Raw genomic sequence first — 16859 nt, forward strand, 5'->3', positions numbered from 1 at the left:
CAACTCGTTGCTCCTTTTTCAATCTCTGTGCTAATTGTTTTTCTTCTCATCACCCTCTTTCGTGATCCCCCTCCAAGAAGTAGACCACATTTCATGGAGGGTTAAGCTACTTTGCTGATTTGGGGTGGCTGTGTTCTCCTGAGGCCTTTAGTGTCATTGACAGGGCCAATATGGCACAGAGGGAATGTCTTAACAGAAAACCCTGTTAACCTGGCTCCATTGTTGACAGGAGGGTAACAGACATATGTGTAGGAGTGGGACAAATAACCCATAATGTTCTTTGATAGCCTCTTGTTGTCAACTGTCAACAGCTTGCAACGTCTAAAACCTAAAGTTAGTTATGTGGGCAGTAGTGGACTACTGACAAATTATTTTTAGCTTGAATGGCTCCCAGATTTTTGTTATCATCACTGACAACTAGTTAAGTTGGGAAGGACTATTTTGGTAAATAGGGACTAGATAAACATTTGCAGACTATTGGAGACATATTTCTGCCCCATTGGTGTCAGTGAGGTGTCATTTCTAATAATACTGATACAACATGTGAAGCTAACTATTCAAGTTAAGCACTTTGAAGGGACATCTCTGGATCGCTGCCTTCTTTTAAAGGACAGGAAGTGAACAAGAGAACAACAAACTGAAATGTGAAATGTGTTTGTAAAATTGTGGTGTTTTATAATCCCATGAAGGCCAGGTGGACTAGATGTTTGGCAACAATCAAAGAGATTATTACATGATGACAAACGCTCCCAAAATACAACTATAAATGACTCTGTTAACTAATTCATAAATGTGTATGACAGAATAATTTCTGATTGCACTGTGGTGACATATCCCTTTGCTTTTGTTTTTGGTGAATATAGTTTGTACCTATAAGTGGTGTGACTGATTGATTTACCCTTATAGACAGTAAAGATTAAGAGGATGACAAATCAGCATTTGCTTACACAGCGCCTGATGCTAATCTCCTTGTCTTCCCCCAGAAAGCCCCCAGACGACTCAAGCTCTCACACTCACGCTGGCACAGAGAAAGAAAGAAGACAAATTGTGACTCCATTGACCCTACATTACATCAGAAACAACCAGCAGAAGGAACATCCACACTGGATCCAGATCGCTGAGCATCACAGAGTTTATCTTCAGGGATCTTTAAAGAAATTACAAGAGAATTAGTCAAAAGAACAACACATTTTATATTGTTGTGTTTTGGGGCAATTGTCCTGTGTGAATGCTTTGATCCAGGCAGACAACTACATAGAAAATTCTTAATATAAAGGGGGAAATACTGCTGGCAGTTATCTTATATTCATCTAAAACTATTCATTGAGATTTTCAGACTTCAAGACAGAATTTAAAATGGAGGATCACATGACCAAAATTAATATTTTTTCATCCGACAACTCCAACGACTTCACACAACAGAGCACAGATGAAGCTCAAGCAGGTGAGTAATTAATTGTTGTATCATAATATTTCATGAAATGCCAGACAATAATAGCTAATAACCAGACTTGATAAATGCTTTCATGTACAGCAGATTACATTCTCAGATTTAAGATTCACATAATGTTAAGTTAGCAAATTTATTAAAACAGTCACATGGTGCATACAGTAGAAGGTAATAGAATTAAAAAACGGCACACACAAACCAAATTCACAATTTATAAAAGACTGAGACAGTTAAATGTTTATCTCAACAATTAAGTTTTCATTTCTGCCATCTGTTCTCTACAGAAAATAGTCCTCGTAAAGCACTTGGCCATGGCCTGCTTTGTAAAGTGTGCTTTGATTCAAGTAGTGGGAAACATTATGGCATATATGCCTGCAATGGCTGCAGTGGCTTCTTCAAGCGCAGTGTGCGACGAAGACTCATCTACAGGTGAGAAAGAGGCTCACTGGAAATAATGAATACAATCTCATGTTACAAGGCTAACTCTAAATAACAGAATAATATACCTCATATGACAATCAACTGTATGTATTTAAATATTCTGTTGGTCTTCTGGTGACATCAGGTGTCAGGCTGGAACTGGCAGGTGCCCTGTTGATAAGGCTCATCGCAACCAGTGCCAAGCTTGTCGATTAAAGAAGTGTCTCCAAGCTGGCATGAACAAAGATGGTGAGAAAACTCTGAATAAATTGACTATGTATATTATAGTATCTATATGAATATGAGTTACCTAAAGCCACGACTGTTTTCAGATTATATTTTCTTCACCTGTGTCTTTGGCAGCTGTGCAGAATGAGCGACAGCCTCGAAGCACAGCTCATGTCAGTCTGGACTCCATAAACCTGGACACTAAAAAGGAGCACTTGGCCACCACACAGGAGCTCAGATCCTCTGACACCTGCTCATCAGTCATCAGCAGACCTCTGGTCACCTCCTCTGTCACCACTTCTGCCAGCACACAGCCCTGCAGCAACCCAAGCAACAACCACCGCTTTATGGTCAGCCTATTGACTGCAGAGACCTGTTCAAAACTGGAGCCCGAGGATGGTAAGATCATATGAAGGATCAATGTGGAAAAGACGTATTTAAATGGGACAAAATTATATTGAAAATAAACTTTAGTATTTGATTTTAGCTGGATTGGTAGGAAGTGTGATTTCCTTTCAAAGATTGGGTTGTCATGGCTTGAAATTTAACATTTATATTGAATATTGGACTCTCAGTAGTCTTAACATCTGTCTTTTTCTAATGTACAGTGGAGGAAAATATTGACGTGGCAACAAACGATTTAGAGAGGGATCGGACTCCTTTTGACTGTCGCATGTCTCCATACACCTCCAGCTGTTTGGAGAGCGTGTATGAAACATCAGCACGACTCCTCTTCATGTCAGTCAAGTGGGCCAAAAATTTGCCTGTTTTTGCTCACTTGCCATTTAGAGACCAGGTGAGGCTGACTGACATGTTTTTGCATATTTCCTGAACCAGTGTACACATCCATGAATCACTTTTTTGATTGATAACTAATTTCTGTAACATCAGGTGATTCTTCTTGAAGAAGCCTGGAGTGAGATGTTCCTCCTGTGCGCCATCCAGTGGTCCCTGCCCATGGACAGCTGTCCTCTTCTGTCTCTGCCAGATCTCTCCCCCTCACAGCAGGCCAAGGTCAGCCTTCCCAAGGCTGACCTGCAGATCCTGGAGGAGGTCTTCGGTCGCTTCAAGGCCCTGGCGGTTGACCCCACTGAGTTTGCCTGCCTGAAGGCCATTGTACTGTTCAAGCCAGGTGAACAATTCTTCATGCGCCAGTGGTGTTCATTGTTGATTGGATCATGTCATTGATGTCCGCTGTTTGACTCCCAGGTGCAGAGACACGCAGTCTCAAAGACCCAGAGCAGGTGGAGAATCTGCAGGACCAGTCACAGGTGTTGTTGGGTCAGCACGTTCATTCAATATACCCCAACCAGAGCGCCAGGTGACCCTGCTTTCTTTTCTTACAGAATAGACAAAAATATATACAGATAAACAAAATAAAATACAAAGATTATAAATCATGAGAACACCTAGAGTGTTTCATGTTTCTCACATAAACTGCAATATAGAAACACTAAGTTCCCTCTCCTTTGTTTGTGTCTAACAAGGTTTGGGAGACTGTTACTTCTGCTGCCGTCGCTCCACTTTGTGAGTTCAGCGAAAATAGAGGAGCTCTTCTTTCACCGGACCATTGGCAGCACACCCATGGAGAAGCTGCTGTGTGACATGTTCAAAAACTAAACAAGCATGAAGAGGAGCTGTCCACAAGCTACCAGTTTTCTGGCTGCACATTTCATATATGCTGTTAATGACTTCTTCCACATTCAGCATAAAAGGACCTTGACATTTTGATGACTAAATGAACATGTAACTGTTTCAGTTTCAGGGTCTTGGTAATGTTCGTGCTGATTCACTGACTCATTCGAGCACGAGTAGATCAAAGCCATCAATTGTGTAAACCAATGCTCTTCCTACAATTCGTATGGCATTTCAAATTAAATACAGATTTTCTTCAAATATAATCACACCATTTACTTTGTGAATATTAAAGCTTTGTTAACCCCAGACTTACCCAATTGTTCTTTGAAGCATGTTGTAGCACTGAGTTGCAAAGAAAGGCTTTTTTTTTAAGAAAAAAAGAAAAAGAAAACCAAAATATGTATGACTGTAATTATTTTTCCTAAATAAAGATGGAAATTTAGTGTTTGCTTAATTTGAAGAGTAATATCACCTCTGTTAATTTCTTCCCTCTCTTTGTTTGATTAACCGATTTGGACCAGGAAATCTAACTCAATATATATTACAAAAAATTAATCATCATCTTTTATAATACAAAATCAACAGACATATGATGTTAATGGACAATGTAATTTTATTACAGATATATTGGTAGGAGTGTATATATTATGTAATATTATAGACATGTTTGAGGTACATGTTTTGGTCACAATTGTTAAAAAAAATTGTTGGGGATTCTCATGGAAAATATTTTGATTGCTGAATAAGAACTAGCCGAGGTTATCGTAAAAAAAAAAAAAACCTCTCAAACTCTTAATGGAAATGCATTTTGGGTTGGGTTTAGTGATGCACAATAGTGTTGTCACATCATTGACTGATGAAATATTGACATTTTCCCAAAGTGAAAACACCTGCCAATATGAAAGGCCGATAAAATGACGCTTTTATCATGCCTAAATTCTTGATGCTCGACTAAATACTTAACGCTATGCCCCTGGCGCGATCAGCATGGGGTCTCAAGTGTAAAAGAGGGTGCCACAATATGTCTAGGTGTGGAAATTACATTGTGTCCAAAACGGATAGAAGATGTTCTATTTTCAATGTTTGTCTCAGGGTGTGCATCCGAGCATGTTTAAGTAGGATGACTATTGTACTTTTGTTTTAAAGAAAATATATTTTACAATTGAGTCAGTATTATTATTTTGCCCAGTGAATGAGTATATTATAAAAAAGCACTGTATTTGGTCTGCATCTGCCAGTCGGTCATTGCAATAAGAGTAGGCATAGGCACATCTTAATTTCACTACAACATAAACTTAGTGGTCTCTGCAAAAAACAACAACAAAAGTGCATACATCGTTATTGGCATCAGCCTAAAGAGTTAGAAAATATTGGCAAAAAAAAAAAAAATCCAATACTGTGAACCCCTACTGGAATGTAACATTAGCTAAATAAGATAATAATTAAAGTGCTTGATAAAAATAAAAATAGGTTAAAGAAATAAATAACGGTGACGAGGAAGCCTCATTTGGTAGTTTACCATGTCAGATGAACTTGGGCTGTGCTTTGTCCTGGAGCGGACACTCCAGTTGAGCTATATAAACGCTAGGTGGCGGAAATGAGCACATTTACTGATGAGCGCCAGCGGGCAGGTCCAAGAAGAAGAGCTGCGACCAAAACACGGGAAGCACTTAAACACTAGTTCGCGAACACGACAAGCTAAACTAAAACGTCTTGAAACGGCATTGTTCATCTCAATCAGGTGGTCATGGCCGGACACGGAGACAGATAAATGAACGCTTAAAGTTGGAAATAACTATTATTTTACATAGCGATGGTCGCAGGTAGCAGGTCGTATCAGCTGCTCCCTCAGAGGACTGATGGCTTGTTTGTGGACTCTCCCAGCTTTACACAGCCCAGCTACCACAAAGGACTTTCGTTTGACTACATCCCCAATGTTTCAGAGAACGACTTTACTGGTAGGCAAATCATCGTTTGTGTGTTTTGGGGTTTCGAGCACGATTTTCATTTCATAAACTAACTACGAGGACGGAAACAGCGGTGTCAATTTTAAACAAATCGGCATAAAATGACGTTGAAATATTATGTAGCCGTGTAATACATGCCCGGAATCGTAAATAATAATAATAAGAATAATGCATAAAGAATATGATTAAATATGTACAAAATACGCTCGACATTATTATACCAGCAGGCTACATAGCATTGCTCTTAATACAAGTTGAAGGGTATTTGTGAGACCTAAAAAGAAAACACTACGATCAAACTTTCAGAGGCAGAAAAAAAAAACAACCCACTGGATTCTTCTCATCATGGTTAATATGGTTTATAAAGTACAAGCTATTGTGAAGTATAAAGCCATTGAGCTACATAATGGGAAGAATCCAGTGACCCTTCCTGCCTGATAAAACCATAATAAAACTCCGCGTTGCCAGTTTGTTGTCTCAGGTGAAAGTCACAAACGACCTCGTGAAAACAGCGTCGACAGGTTGAAAAGTGCTCCTGAAGACTAAAAGTCTCCCCTTTTCGGTTTCTTTTCTTTTCAGACACCTCCCAAGGCTGGCTGTCGTGGATTTGCAACCTGATTGTCATCTTCCTCGTTTACGTCTGCACCTTCGCAACCTTTCCGATAACAGGATGGTTCGTACTGAAAGTAAGATGAAATTGTTTGTCGTTGGCTAAACACACAGCATCTCTACGCGCCTGTTGAGAATAAAAAAACAAACTATTTTTTTTAATTTTTTTTTTTTTTATACCTAGACGGTGCCGAACTACCAGAGGATCGTAGTCTTCCGTCTGGGTCGAGTTTGTCCTCCAAAGGGCCCCGGGATTGTCCTCGTGCTGCCCCTTATTGACCAGTGGCAGAGGGTGGACCTGCGCACCCGTGCTTTTAACATCCCTCCATGCCAGGTGAAACCACACATGCAGCATGTTACTATTACCTAGCTGTTAGGATGGACAAATTACGATTTTTGCAATTTAAAATGTTCCATTTCACGATTCATGTTGATATTTACATTCATTAAATAATCCCTCAACATTATTGTTTTTTTTTTTGTAGGTTTTCCCAGACAGAACTTGATTATTCAGATTTTAAGACTTTTTATCAGTCAGATCACCAGATCAAAGGAGAGTTTACTTATTTTCAAGTATTTTTTTTTGATTGCCTTTAAAATCTAAACTTGCGCACAGTATCATTTTAAACATGTTCAACTTAATCACATCACAAGCACAGATGCAAGCAAAGCCTCGTTTCATCAGCCAACCTGAATAATTGTATTATTTCTGTTAGTGGTGTATGTTTGATATTGTCCTACAGGCGGCAGTCTTGGTGCACAGTTGATCAGTGTGAAACTGGAGGTTCTGATACTGGGAGAACTCTGACCAGCATGTCTATGTTTGCTTTTTGAACATGAACCTATATGAAACGTATTTGTATCTTCCTTTTCACATAGCTCAGACTTTCAGTCTCACCTTCCACCACAAACTCCACAATCAAATTCTAATTCCTGGCTGATGGCAAAATTTAGTTTTTAAGCCTTTAAAAAAAAACAAACAAAAAACTGGCATTTATCGTAATTATAGTGTTATAATTGACCTTTACTTGTTTCCAAAACCTTCCGTCTTTCACAGCCAGCATTTGTTATCTGTACACTCGGAATTACTGTGAATATAGTTCAGTCAAGAGGAGATATTTTTTTTATTTTAAATTTGTATGCAGATATTAAATCCAAGAGAACTCAGGGGTCATGTTAAATATAAAATGTAATTCTGCTTCTGTAGGTGACTACTCGGGATGGTGGTGTGTGGTCAGTGGGAGCAGACATCCAGTTCAGGATCTGGAACCCAGTCATGTCAGTGGTGTCAGTCCAGGATCTGAACGCCTCCACCAGGATGACGGCCCAGAATGCTTTGACCAACAGCCTGACCAAGAAGACTGTCAGAGAAATCCAAACTGAGAGAGTGAAACTAGGGGAATATCTCGGGGTGAGACCGCACTGGAGTTAATCTCAGCTGGCTTTTCACTGTATGACTTTGTGCTTACATTTGTTCCTCTTCACTACAGATTGACATAAACGAGATGACTCAACCGTGGGGGCTGGAGGTGGATAGGGTAGAACTCACCCTTGGTTCTCTGCTGAAAGCCCCTGAGGAAAGCCCCTCTGGGCCCCTCATCATGCCTCCCTCTGTACCTGGACTTGAAGGCCTCACTGGCCCTATTCAGCAGTTGGCCATGCACTTTCTGAGCCACAGTGGCAGTTCACAGCCTCAACAGAGTAAGGCCAAACACTCTCAATCATTTTGGTGCATCACACAATCCTTAAAATAAGGTGTGGTATAATGTGTGCCTCTTTCTTTTCAGCGGACAGCGTAACATTTACAGATGAGCAGAGCAGTGTCTCTGAGGCTGTCGTCGCCACACCAGGTTCTGTTGAAGAGCTGCTCCGTGCCATCAAGCTGCTGCTCTCTGAATCTTTGGTCCAACAGGTTGGAGCCTGTTTCCAGTTTTACATCAGCTCAGGAGATGGACAACAGCACAGCTACTATGTGGACTTGAGCCAAGGTGATGGATGGAGGAACTAAATGCAAGCTGTCTAATAATGCTTAAATGTTTGTGGTGAATAAAAACAAACATGCAGTTACATAAATATCACATCTTTCCATTGATGTTTACAGGTAGCGGCGCAACTGGAGCGGGGTCCTTGTGTCGAGAGCCAGATGTGACTCTGAGCATGAGTGAGGGCGACCTTGTGGCCATGTTTCAGGGGGATCTGCGACCATTTGCTGCTTACACCAGCGGCAGACTGAAAGTCCAGGGAGACATTAAAACAGCCATGAAGCTGGAAGAACTCATAAAGCTTCTTAAGAAACAGCATTCATAGTAAATTTGTATTGCTTATACTAACCTATTTTAATCTTAAAGTGTGTTTTATTTCATGTATGAGCTGATTACATTTGTTGTAAACTTAATTTCTGTCATGGCCTTTTTTTCACCCCACAAACTAAAGCATGTTTACAAAGACAACACACTTCCTGATGGTCTTGAGACCTAATTCAAGTTGGCAAAGTCTTAATAGATTCTTAATAGTTCTCCCTGTGCTTGCGTGGGTTCTCTCCGGGTTCTCCGGCTTCCTCCCATCACCCAAAAACATGCACCTCAGGTTAGTTGGTGCCGCGGTCGTGGCAGCCTGCTGCAGCAGCTCCCCCTTGGGATGCTGCTGTAGCAAGATAATTTCCCCTCAGGGATTAATAGAGTACAATAAAAAAATAAAAATATTGAGCTGTGTGTGTTGCGTCAGGCTGTTAAGTTAACTAAGAGAGCCTTGATCAGCACAGTGAGGGGGGGCTGACTCTAGACCAGCCTCCTGCCTCCTTCTTTTGCAGCAGATGTCCCTGGGAGAGCCAGAGTAGCTGCTGAAGCTAGAGCAGAGTGAGCTGTTTTGTTGTTGAGATGGCGAGGTGGAGCGTGTGGCGCAGCCCCGTGACGCTGCCCCTGTCCTGGATAGCAGATCTGACTACCTCAGGTGTGCGCTGCAGCAGCAGCATGCCAGTGATCAGACAGGTGTACTCAGAAAGTAGCAACATTGTCAGGCCTTTCAATGAGATTCCTGGGCTGTGGAAGAACGGGCTGGCCAACTTGTACAATTTCTGGAAACTGGATGGCTTCAGAAACCTTCACCGCATCATGCTGCAGAACTTCAACACTTTTGGACCCATTTACAGGTACGGGAGGCAAAGCAGTACGATATATCTTAAATAAAATGAGTTACTGCATGAGACGAATCATCAGAAATGACTTTGAATGATGTCACAAATGTGAAGCTTTTTTATCCAAAATATTTGAGACCTACACAAGGTCACATTTTCTAAAAACAAGCAGCTGATATGGCATTTTCACTCCTTCTATTCTCTTGCTTTCTGTATGTCAGAGAAAAAATAGGTTATTATGAAAGTGTAAATATCATCAACCCTGAAGATGCTGCAATCCTGTTCAAAGCGGAGGGCCATCATCCTAAAAGGCTGAAAGTGGAAGCGTGGACTTCATACAGAGACTACAGAAATCGCAAATATGGAGTTTTACTGAAGTATGTGCCATTATTGTCCTCTTCTACCTGAATAAATTCTGTTCTACCTATATTTAATTGGAACCAGTCATTTTATTAATCATTAGTTTGTGCCTGCTATTTCCATTGATAAAGTAGAATTACTGTCTAATCTTCTCACAGGAATGGAGAAGAGTGGAGATCAAACCGTGTGATTCTTAACAAGGAGGTGATTTCCCTGAAGATGCTGGAACACTTTGTGCCTCTGCTGGATGAAGTGGGGCAGGATTTTGTGGCCAGAGTTCACAAAAAGATAAAGCGAAGCGGCCAGAACAAATGGACCACTGACCTCTCTCAAGAACTCTTTAAATATGCACTAGAATGTAAGACTGACTTAGAATTAGAATTAGAATGCATTTTCCTCACTGTGTCGGCAGCTCCTGTGTGTTTAATCACATCATTCTTGCCTCCATCCTACACAGCGGTGAGCTCGGTGCTGTATGGAGAGCGTCTGGGTTTGATGCTGGACTACATTGACCCTGAAGCTCAACATTTCATTGACTGCATCACCCTGATGTTCAAGACTACATCACCCATGCTGTACATACCTCCTGGTCTGCTAAGGCAGGTTGGAGCAAAGGTGTGGCGGGACCATGTGGAGGCTTGGGATGGGATATTCAACCAAGGTAGGACAGTTTTGTTTTGATATCATAGGAGATTACTTCCGTTAATTGAAATCCACATCTGTACTATGGTTTCCTTGTGGTGCATCAGCGGACCGCTGCATCCAAAACATCTATAGGGAGCTGCGTCTGGAGACAGGCACGCCAAAGAAATACCCAGGAGTCCTGGCCAGTCTACTCATGCTGGACAAGTTGTCCATTGAAGACATCAAGGCCAGTGTCACTGAGTTAATGGCAGGAGGAGTAGATACGGTAAGAAAAAAAAAAAAAAATCACAGTTCTTACCAGAATGTGGTTTCTTTTCAGCTCTTTAAGTCTGCTTTGTGTCTGTTTGTGTGTTATAGACTTCTATAACGCTGCTGTGGACGTTGTATGAATTAGCCAAGCACCCCAGCCTCCAGGAGGAGCTGAGGGCAGAGGTGGCTGCAGCTCGGGCTGAAAGCCAGGGAGATATGCAGGAGATGCTGAAGCGGATTCCCCTGGTCAAAGGGGCTCTGAAGGAAACACTGAGGTGAAAGAGATATAATGTTGGAAATGATACTGCAGAGGTTGAAGGTGGTAGACTACAGGACTTAACTTTCTTCTGACCCATTCTACTGTACAAAATACAGCCTCTGTTAGAAAAGCTAAAATAATGTGTTCTTTCTTTATACTACAGTCACAGACATTTGACATGCTCACTCAATCTTTTGATTAAAAAAAAATTAAAATACCACCTCCCCTGCAAATTCCATAATTGCTTTGGAAATTGTTTCACCCTTTGCTGTAAAAATACATTTTTCACGAACTGGTACTGTGATATTTACCTTTTGTACTTCTCTCAATTCTGACATTTACTGTAATATATCATTTTCAATTTGATTCCTCAGGTTACATCCGGTTGCAGTGAGTTTGCAAAGATACACAGCAGAAGATATAATTATTCAAAACTACCACATCCCGGCTGGGGTAAGAGAGTATTTATATTTAAACATATACTGAAACTTAACAGCTGCTTCTGAATTTAATCCATTATTTTGTGTTTATATCTGTTTGTTTTTAGACTCTGGTACAGTTAGGCCTGTATGCGATGGGCAGAGACCCCAAGGTGTTTTTTCGTCCGGAGCAGTATCAGCCTTCTCGCTGGCTGAGGACAGCGACACACTACTTCAGAAGCTTGGGCTTTGGCTTTGGCCCCCGCCAGTGTTTAGGGCGCAGAATAGCTGAGACAGAGATGCAAATCTTCCTAATCCATGTGAGATATACAATCAATAGAAAGCAGTTTCACCATATCCTGTGCAATATTTACACAACATATTAACTGCTTGCATTGTCTCTGGCCTTTGCAGATGCTTGAGAACTTCAGAGTGGAGAAACAGCGCCATGTGGAAGTGCAGAGTACCTTTGAGCTTATTCTCTTGCCAGACAAGCCCATAATATTGACTCTGAAACCTCTACAAACTGTTCATGGTTGAAAGAAAATTGTGGTGTGTGGTAAGTACAGCTCATCTCTGTAGCCCTTTATCACAGCTAACTGTAAAGAGCTTTTCAAAGCACCACAATACAAACACTAAATAAAATCTTTCAGCCTCAGAAGCTGTTGGAGAGCAAGAAAAAAAAGTAGGGAAGAAAAGCTAAAAATGTGCATTACCTCAGTAATTCTATGATTCGCAAACAAATTAATGTGTACTGTATTATTGCTTGGTGAGACATTTGACTAATGTTGGAAATGTAGTCTGTATGTACAATATACTGCATTATAGTTTACTCCACCTATACATGGTAAAACTATTTAAAAACTACTTGTCTCTATAAAACAGTGATAAATAAACACAACTTATACAACTGTTACAAAGTATGTGTTTTTACATGTAAATGTAATTCATGTTTTAATATCTAAGCATTTTATAGATTAAAATGTCTTTTTGTAACATGACATCACAGACAAGGTTTTCGTGTGCCATTTTGTTTGGGTCAACTGTTCAGTAGTTCATCTCCAGGTCATTTTACAGACTTCTGCTTCTTCTGTCTTCTTTGCCGATTGAAGGAATCTGATGTAGCCCTCTGTAAGAAGGAGAGCGCAGTATGAAAAACATCCCATTTTTACTTTATAAAATAGTTTCATGTATTATGGTTTGTAAAGTGAGGGCTGACTGCTGACTGACCGAGGGATTATTATTAAGGATTGCGGTGGATGTTTGGACAAAGCCGTGCCTGTGCTCGCTGAGTTCTGTCAACATTTCTTGTTTCTGTCTCCCCCATAATTTAGTGTTCTCCTCCAGCTATATAGATGCAAACAAAGAAAAGCATGCACATAACCATGAATGAAAAACTGATCTCGGTACGTCTATGAAATGCATCCGGTACAAGTTTATCTTATTATTTAAAGGTTTTTATTTTTTACCTGAGCTTCCAGTGTTTGGACTCTTGCCTCGGACTTCTCCAGTTTATTCAGTAAACTCAGCTTCTCTTTGAGTGGTAGTGCTTCTTCTGTCTGAGGGGGACATGATACACGTCAGTTTGAGATTTCAGTAACTGCAAGATGAAATGTGTGGGTTTTTTACAATATATTCCTCAAGACAAATGGAGTTGTGACTCTGAGTTGTAGTTAATCCTAAGAGTTTTACACCATTTTCTTCTAACTCTGTTTGAAAACAGTTTTTAATGTATCAGTTAACTGTTTAAGGGATACCTGTGCTGACTGCTGTATAATGATTGGGGCAGGCAGCTGGCGAATCTTTTCCAACTCTCTTCTAAGACGAGCGTTCTCTGCTGCCAGGGCCAACTCCATCTCTTCCTTTTTGCAGTCAGCCACATCTAAACAGAATTAAAGGGGGTCAGACAATGCGAATGTTTTATATGCATTGTTCCCCCACCTCAATGAGTCCACTGACCTCTTTGCATTTTCCTCAGCAGCCTTTTATCTCCGCTTTGTTTATTCCTCTCTCTGAGTTTGCTTTCTAATGCTTTCTCCATCTTCTCAATGACCTAATTTGGACAGCACAGATATAAAGGATACAACACTAACATATATATTATCAGCTGCTAATTGTATAAAAAAAAAAAAAGCATTCCCTGCTGTGCGATCAGATTGGTATACCAGTGAGTGCAGAACAGACACTGTTGCTGCCTGTTTACCTTCTCCTGCTGTTTCACTGTGACCCCCAAAGCTGCAATCTTGGACAGGGGACTCTGATGATGCTGCAGAGTCTCCTGTTGATGCTGGTGGACTCTCTGAAGCTTCAGTAGCTCCTGCTTGCTGTCATTCTTCTGTACATACAACAGCATAGAAACTACATAAAACACAGGACACACATGACACTGGCCTGAATTGTTTACATTTCATATGTATGATGTGTGTTCGGTGCGTCCTCTAACCCTGATCAGCTCGTTCTGCAGCAGTTGGATCCTGTCTGTTTGCGAGGCAGTCTTACTGGTCTCAGTGGCCAGCTTGAATTTCAGAGTGGCTTCAAAAGAACAGAATAATCATACATTGCAGCACACTGTAAATTTGTGCAGATTTTTATACTGTTTTTTAATTTTTTTTTATTCAGGTATTAAACTGGGAAAAAGAAGTTCACAGCCAATTCTAGCCGATTGAAAATATGAATTAGAATTTTATGTATAAAGTTTCACACTAGTTTGACTGACTTCCAAAATTTGTAATGATTAACATGTCAGTTTTGGGGCATTTGTATCGTAAGTATAAAGATCAAAAGATTCAACAATAAAGCTTTTGAAATCAAATGGATTTTCTGTCGGACGGACTTAAATCTAGCCCCTTTGCTTGGAGGCCAGCAGAGAGACCTTCGGGAACATCGTTTCACTGAGGGTCACAAACTGTCCTTCAGGAGATAAAGATTGTACAACTACACAGAGCTTATCAGGATTCCATGGCCTAAATGAGCTGCCTTATCGCAAAAAGGCACAATCTGTTTGGGAATAGACACACACAAGGATTAACAAACACACAGCGAGCCACCTTCTACATCACGAGTTCGTCTGCCAATGAAATGACCTTAAGTCCAGAACAACATAGAGGCAGCTGGCTGGGTAATAAACTGCCAAGCTGTAATGATTCAGCACTTTTGTCGGGATTTAATTTAAAAAATTTTGCTTTAGCTTTTTGCATGATTTTGGCTCAGGCCTGTTCATCAGATGGGGATGAATAGATGATACAAAGCTGAGTAATCGTTGATTAGGACAGGCAGTGCTCTACTGTGGTTTTACCGATGCGGTCAGCAATCTCAGCCTTGGTCATGACATCGATGTCCGTGTCATCTAGCAGATCTCTGCCGAGGTCCTGGTGCAGAGACAGATCACTGCGGAGCTGGCTGTTTTCTGCCTCATACGTCACCACCTGAGCCCTCAGTGTTATGATGTCTTCTGCCATCTTACTCATTGCTGAACGATAGTTTTCCACTTCCTGATGGGGAGATGTTTCCAGTAAGTCTCACACCAGAAGCTTGAAGTGAGATATTTTTTTATAGTTAGTAAACAAGAGAAATGTATTAATCCCTTTCTAACCCCCTTTTAGGTTACTGAACTCAGTGTTGGGGGCACTTTTTCTCAAAGACTTCTCCATGATCTACTGTTGCTTGAAGGCCCCACATTTGTACATGGCTTTTGCAAAAGAACCTGCCTATGTACATTTTATAGATGCAGTGCTCAAAGGGGCAGCTTAATGAGGTTTGTGGGAAGAACAAAGATGACTGAAAACTGTTGGATCATTTAACTTGTGATCAAATAGTCACAAACAATGACTGTCCTGTGTTTTTCAGTCAGTCATTTTGGTCCATTGTCACACAGGTGTCAACAATACACCCCTTAGCCTGTTGGGATGATTTTATGCCGAGTGGTTCTATGTGATCACCACCACTAGATGTCTCCTCAACCCCATCTCTTAACACAGTCCTCCAGGATGCAGTCAGGAGGACGTAACTGTGCAAGGAGAGAGCTTAAAAACATTCCAGCAGCAAATTCACATCACATGTGCAGGTTTTCACAAGACTCAATGTTTCCATAATGGATTTTTCTTGGTTTAAGATAAGCGTATAGCATGACATATGGGAAACAGAATATTAGTCCATAAAGTGACATGTTCCTGTAATGAATTGCTTAAAGTTTGGGTGTATTTATGTCTATTCACTGGCTCCTCAAATTCAAAATGGGCAATACCCAATCCTGGCTTTTGTTATGGGAGCTTTAACCAGGGATTTTTGGATAAATCCTCACAGAGCACTCTGGTGTGAAAGCCCATTTACTGAACTGTAGAGGATAAACTTATGCTAAATTTAGGATTCCAGCAACAGAGTTTTACAAAAATATCTAACAAAATCTTGGATATTTTCTCTTGTCTTGCTCCCCCTATTTTTTTTTTTTTTTTTTTAAAGATACAAAGTTCCCCATCAGTGTCTAGTCAGAGCTGCTTTCAGGATTAATGTTATTGTAGAGCTCTGTTTTCAAGGCATTTCTCTGTAAAAGGCACGTGCGTGTTATCTAGCAGCATGCATACGCTCATTGTTCTCGCTCTGTCACATGACTGTCTCAGGTTGAATAGACAAAATTGAATGGAGACTGAGAGCGTGGTCCAGTTGCATGCACGAAGGGGGGGGGGGGATTCCAATCTCGGATGGTGTGGATGTGACTCCCATGGGACACAAAGGGGGAAATTGAGCATCTAATTGAAAGGGCAGGGACGAGGTGACAATCATGCGTGTAGATGAGATGGTGTCTCTGCTGGGGGCCCACGGGTGTGATGGGAAGGACAGCTCCCCATGATGAGTCTGGAAAGTCCTTTTACGTGTAAAAAAAAATAAAATGGGAGCCTATGAATACTAGAGGTTCCCTCCCATCTCTGTGATTTGAAGACATTTTGGTGGCCTTGCTGTCATACATACAATCACTCCAGGGCAAGTGTATGACAGACAGAAGACAGCTGGACTAAAGTGGTATGAATGTGATATTTAATTAAGTTTCTCCAAGCTCTTATTATTCATATTTTTGTGCATGTACAGTGTTATTCAGCACACAATGTATGCACTGTGACTGTAATCATCCAGTTGATGCTCAGATCAAATAACTGATTATAATTCAATTTTATATGAAAATCTACATTCACAAGCCCACAGAATTTCAGCCCATCCACAGACAGAACAGCCTGAATATAAATGAAATTATCAAACAATCGCAGTAAGAGGAGATCATGTCATGATATGCATAAATAACACCCTCAGACCAACTTTCAGCCTCATCAGCTCAATCATCCTTGAGTGCAATCACACTGAGAAATGTTAATCTATTCTACTATCCGCCATTTTATCATTAAACTGTGTGTGTCTGCTTCAGCATGGTGTCCCATCTCACCGGCCATCTCATGTCACTGCTCACTAACTAAACGTGACATTGGGGATTGCC

At 40.8% G+C, this 16859-nt stretch overlaps 4 protein-coding genes across 8 annotated transcripts in view; 3 read left to right on the forward strand and 1 right to left on the reverse strand.

The window, feature by feature from the left end:
* Positions 1-897: 897 nt before the first annotated feature.
* On the forward strand, positions 898-4035 carry LOC138626759 (photoreceptor-specific nuclear receptor-like). Its single transcript, XM_069708650.1, has 8 exons — positions 898-1444; positions 1735-1879; positions 2016-2119; positions 2234-2497; positions 2707-2894; positions 2990-3230; positions 3308-3419; positions 3586-4035. Exons 1-8 carry the CDS (start codon positions 1357-1359, stop codon positions 3716-3718), a joined length of 1275 nt encoding a protein of 424 aa, XP_069564751.1. The 5' UTR covers positions 898-1356; the 3' UTR covers positions 3719-4035.
* A 1353-nt stretch (positions 4036-5388) lies between these two features.
* stoml1 (stomatin (EPB72)-like 1) lies at positions 5389-8707 on the forward strand. The gene is made up of 7 exons (XM_069708744.1): positions 5389-5694; positions 6283-6389; positions 6497-6646; positions 7520-7723; positions 7803-8013; positions 8100-8300; positions 8414-8707. Exons 1-7 carry the CDS (start codon positions 5550-5552, stop codon positions 8617-8619), a joined length of 1224 nt encoding a protein of 407 aa, XP_069564845.1. The 5' UTR covers positions 5389-5549; the 3' UTR covers positions 8620-8707.
* A 290-nt stretch (positions 8708-8997) lies between these two features.
* On the forward strand, positions 8998-11925 carry cyp11a1.2 (cytochrome P450 family 11 subfamily A member 1, tandem duplicate 2). 2 transcript variants are annotated; one of them, XM_069708718.1, is made up of 9 exons: positions 8998-9460; positions 9667-9822; positions 9964-10163; positions 10263-10466; positions 10555-10715; positions 10808-10974; positions 11333-11411; positions 11506-11697; positions 11792-11925. In XM_069708718.1, exons 1-9 carry the CDS (start codon positions 9189-9191, stop codon positions 11915-11917), a joined length of 1557 nt encoding a protein of 518 aa, XP_069564819.1. In that variant the 5' UTR covers positions 8998-9188; the 3' UTR covers positions 11918-11925. The 2 variants fall into 2 exon arrangements, with proteins under 2 accessions (XP_069564819.1, XP_069564818.1); XM_069708717.1 differs by having other exon boundaries at positions 9964-10466.
* Positions 11926-11941: 16 nt separating this feature from the next.
* ccdc33 (coiled-coil domain containing 33) overlaps positions 11942-16859 on the reverse strand; it is a 46004-nt gene continuing 41086 nt past the window's right edge. For 3 of the 4 annotated variants that reach the window (XM_069708720.1, XM_069708721.1, XM_069708719.1), the window contains 8 exons: positions 14673-14868; positions 13821-13909; positions 13581-13712; positions 13337-13430; positions 13135-13259; positions 12847-12936; positions 12608-12724; positions 11942-12506 (listed from right to left, as the gene is read on the reverse strand). In XM_069708720.1, coding sequence (XP_069564821.1) covers positions 12444-12506; positions 12608-12724; positions 12847-12936; positions 13135-13259; positions 13337-13430; positions 13581-13712; positions 13821-13909; positions 14673-14868 — 906 coding nt within the window. In that variant the 3' untranslated portion in view covers positions 11942-12443. The remainder of the gene's footprint in view (positions 12507-12607; positions 12725-12846; positions 12937-13134; positions 13260-13336; positions 13431-13580; positions 13713-13820; positions 13910-14672; positions 14869-16859) is intronic. The other variant, XM_069708722.1, reaches the window with a different exon arrangement.

This window comes from Brachyistius frenatus, unplaced genomic scaffold, assembly GCF_029030835.1.
Source record: "Brachyistius frenatus isolate BFR_SWC_R1_liver_20210118 unplaced genomic scaffold, ASM2903083v1 Contig_77, whole genome shotgun sequence".
Lineage (NCBI taxonomy): Eukaryota > Metazoa > Chordata > Actinopteri > Embiotocidae > Brachyistius > Brachyistius frenatus.

What these genes read in the sequence shown, in the direction of transcription:
- LOC138626759 (XM_069708650.1), top strand. Translation starts at nt 1,357, where the DNA reads ATGGAGGATCACATGACCAAAATTAATATTTTTTCATCCGACAACTCC. An exon ending in CACAGATGAAGCTCAAGCAG is followed by an intron (nt 1,445 to 1,734) that starts GTGAGTAATTAA and finishes TGTTCTCTACAG; the next exon opens with AAAATAGTCCTCGTAAAGCA. An exon ending in TACCCCAACCAGAGCGCCAG is followed by an intron (nt 3,420 to 3,585) that starts GTGACCCTGCTT and finishes GTGTCTAACAAG; the next exon opens with GTTTGGGAGACTGTTACTTC.
- stoml1 (XM_069708744.1), top strand. Translation starts at nt 5,550, where the DNA reads ATGGTCGCAGGTAGCAGGTCGTATCAGCTGCTCCCTCAGAGGACTGAT. An exon ending in CAGGATGGTTCGTACTGAAA is followed by an intron (nt 6,390 to 6,496) that starts GTAAGATGAAAT and finishes TTTTATACCTAG; the next exon opens with ACGGTGCCGAACTACCAGAG. An exon ending in CTATGTGGACTTGAGCCAAG is followed by an intron (nt 8,301 to 8,413) that starts GTGATGGATGGA and finishes TGATGTTTACAG; the next exon opens with GTAGCGGCGCAACTGGAGCG.
- cyp11a1.2 (XM_069708717.1), top strand. Translation starts at nt 9,189, where the DNA reads ATGGCGAGGTGGAGCGTGTGGCGCAGCCCCGTGACGCTGCCCCTGTCC. An exon ending in ACTTTTGGACCCATTTACAG is followed by an intron (nt 9,461 to 9,666) that starts GTACGGGAGGCA and finishes TCTGTATGTCAG; the next exon opens with AGAAAAAATAGGTTATTATG. An exon ending in TGCAAATCTTCCTAATCCAT is followed by an intron (nt 11,698 to 11,791) that starts GTGAGATATACA and finishes TGGCCTTTGCAG; the next exon opens with ATGCTTGAGAACTTCAGAGT.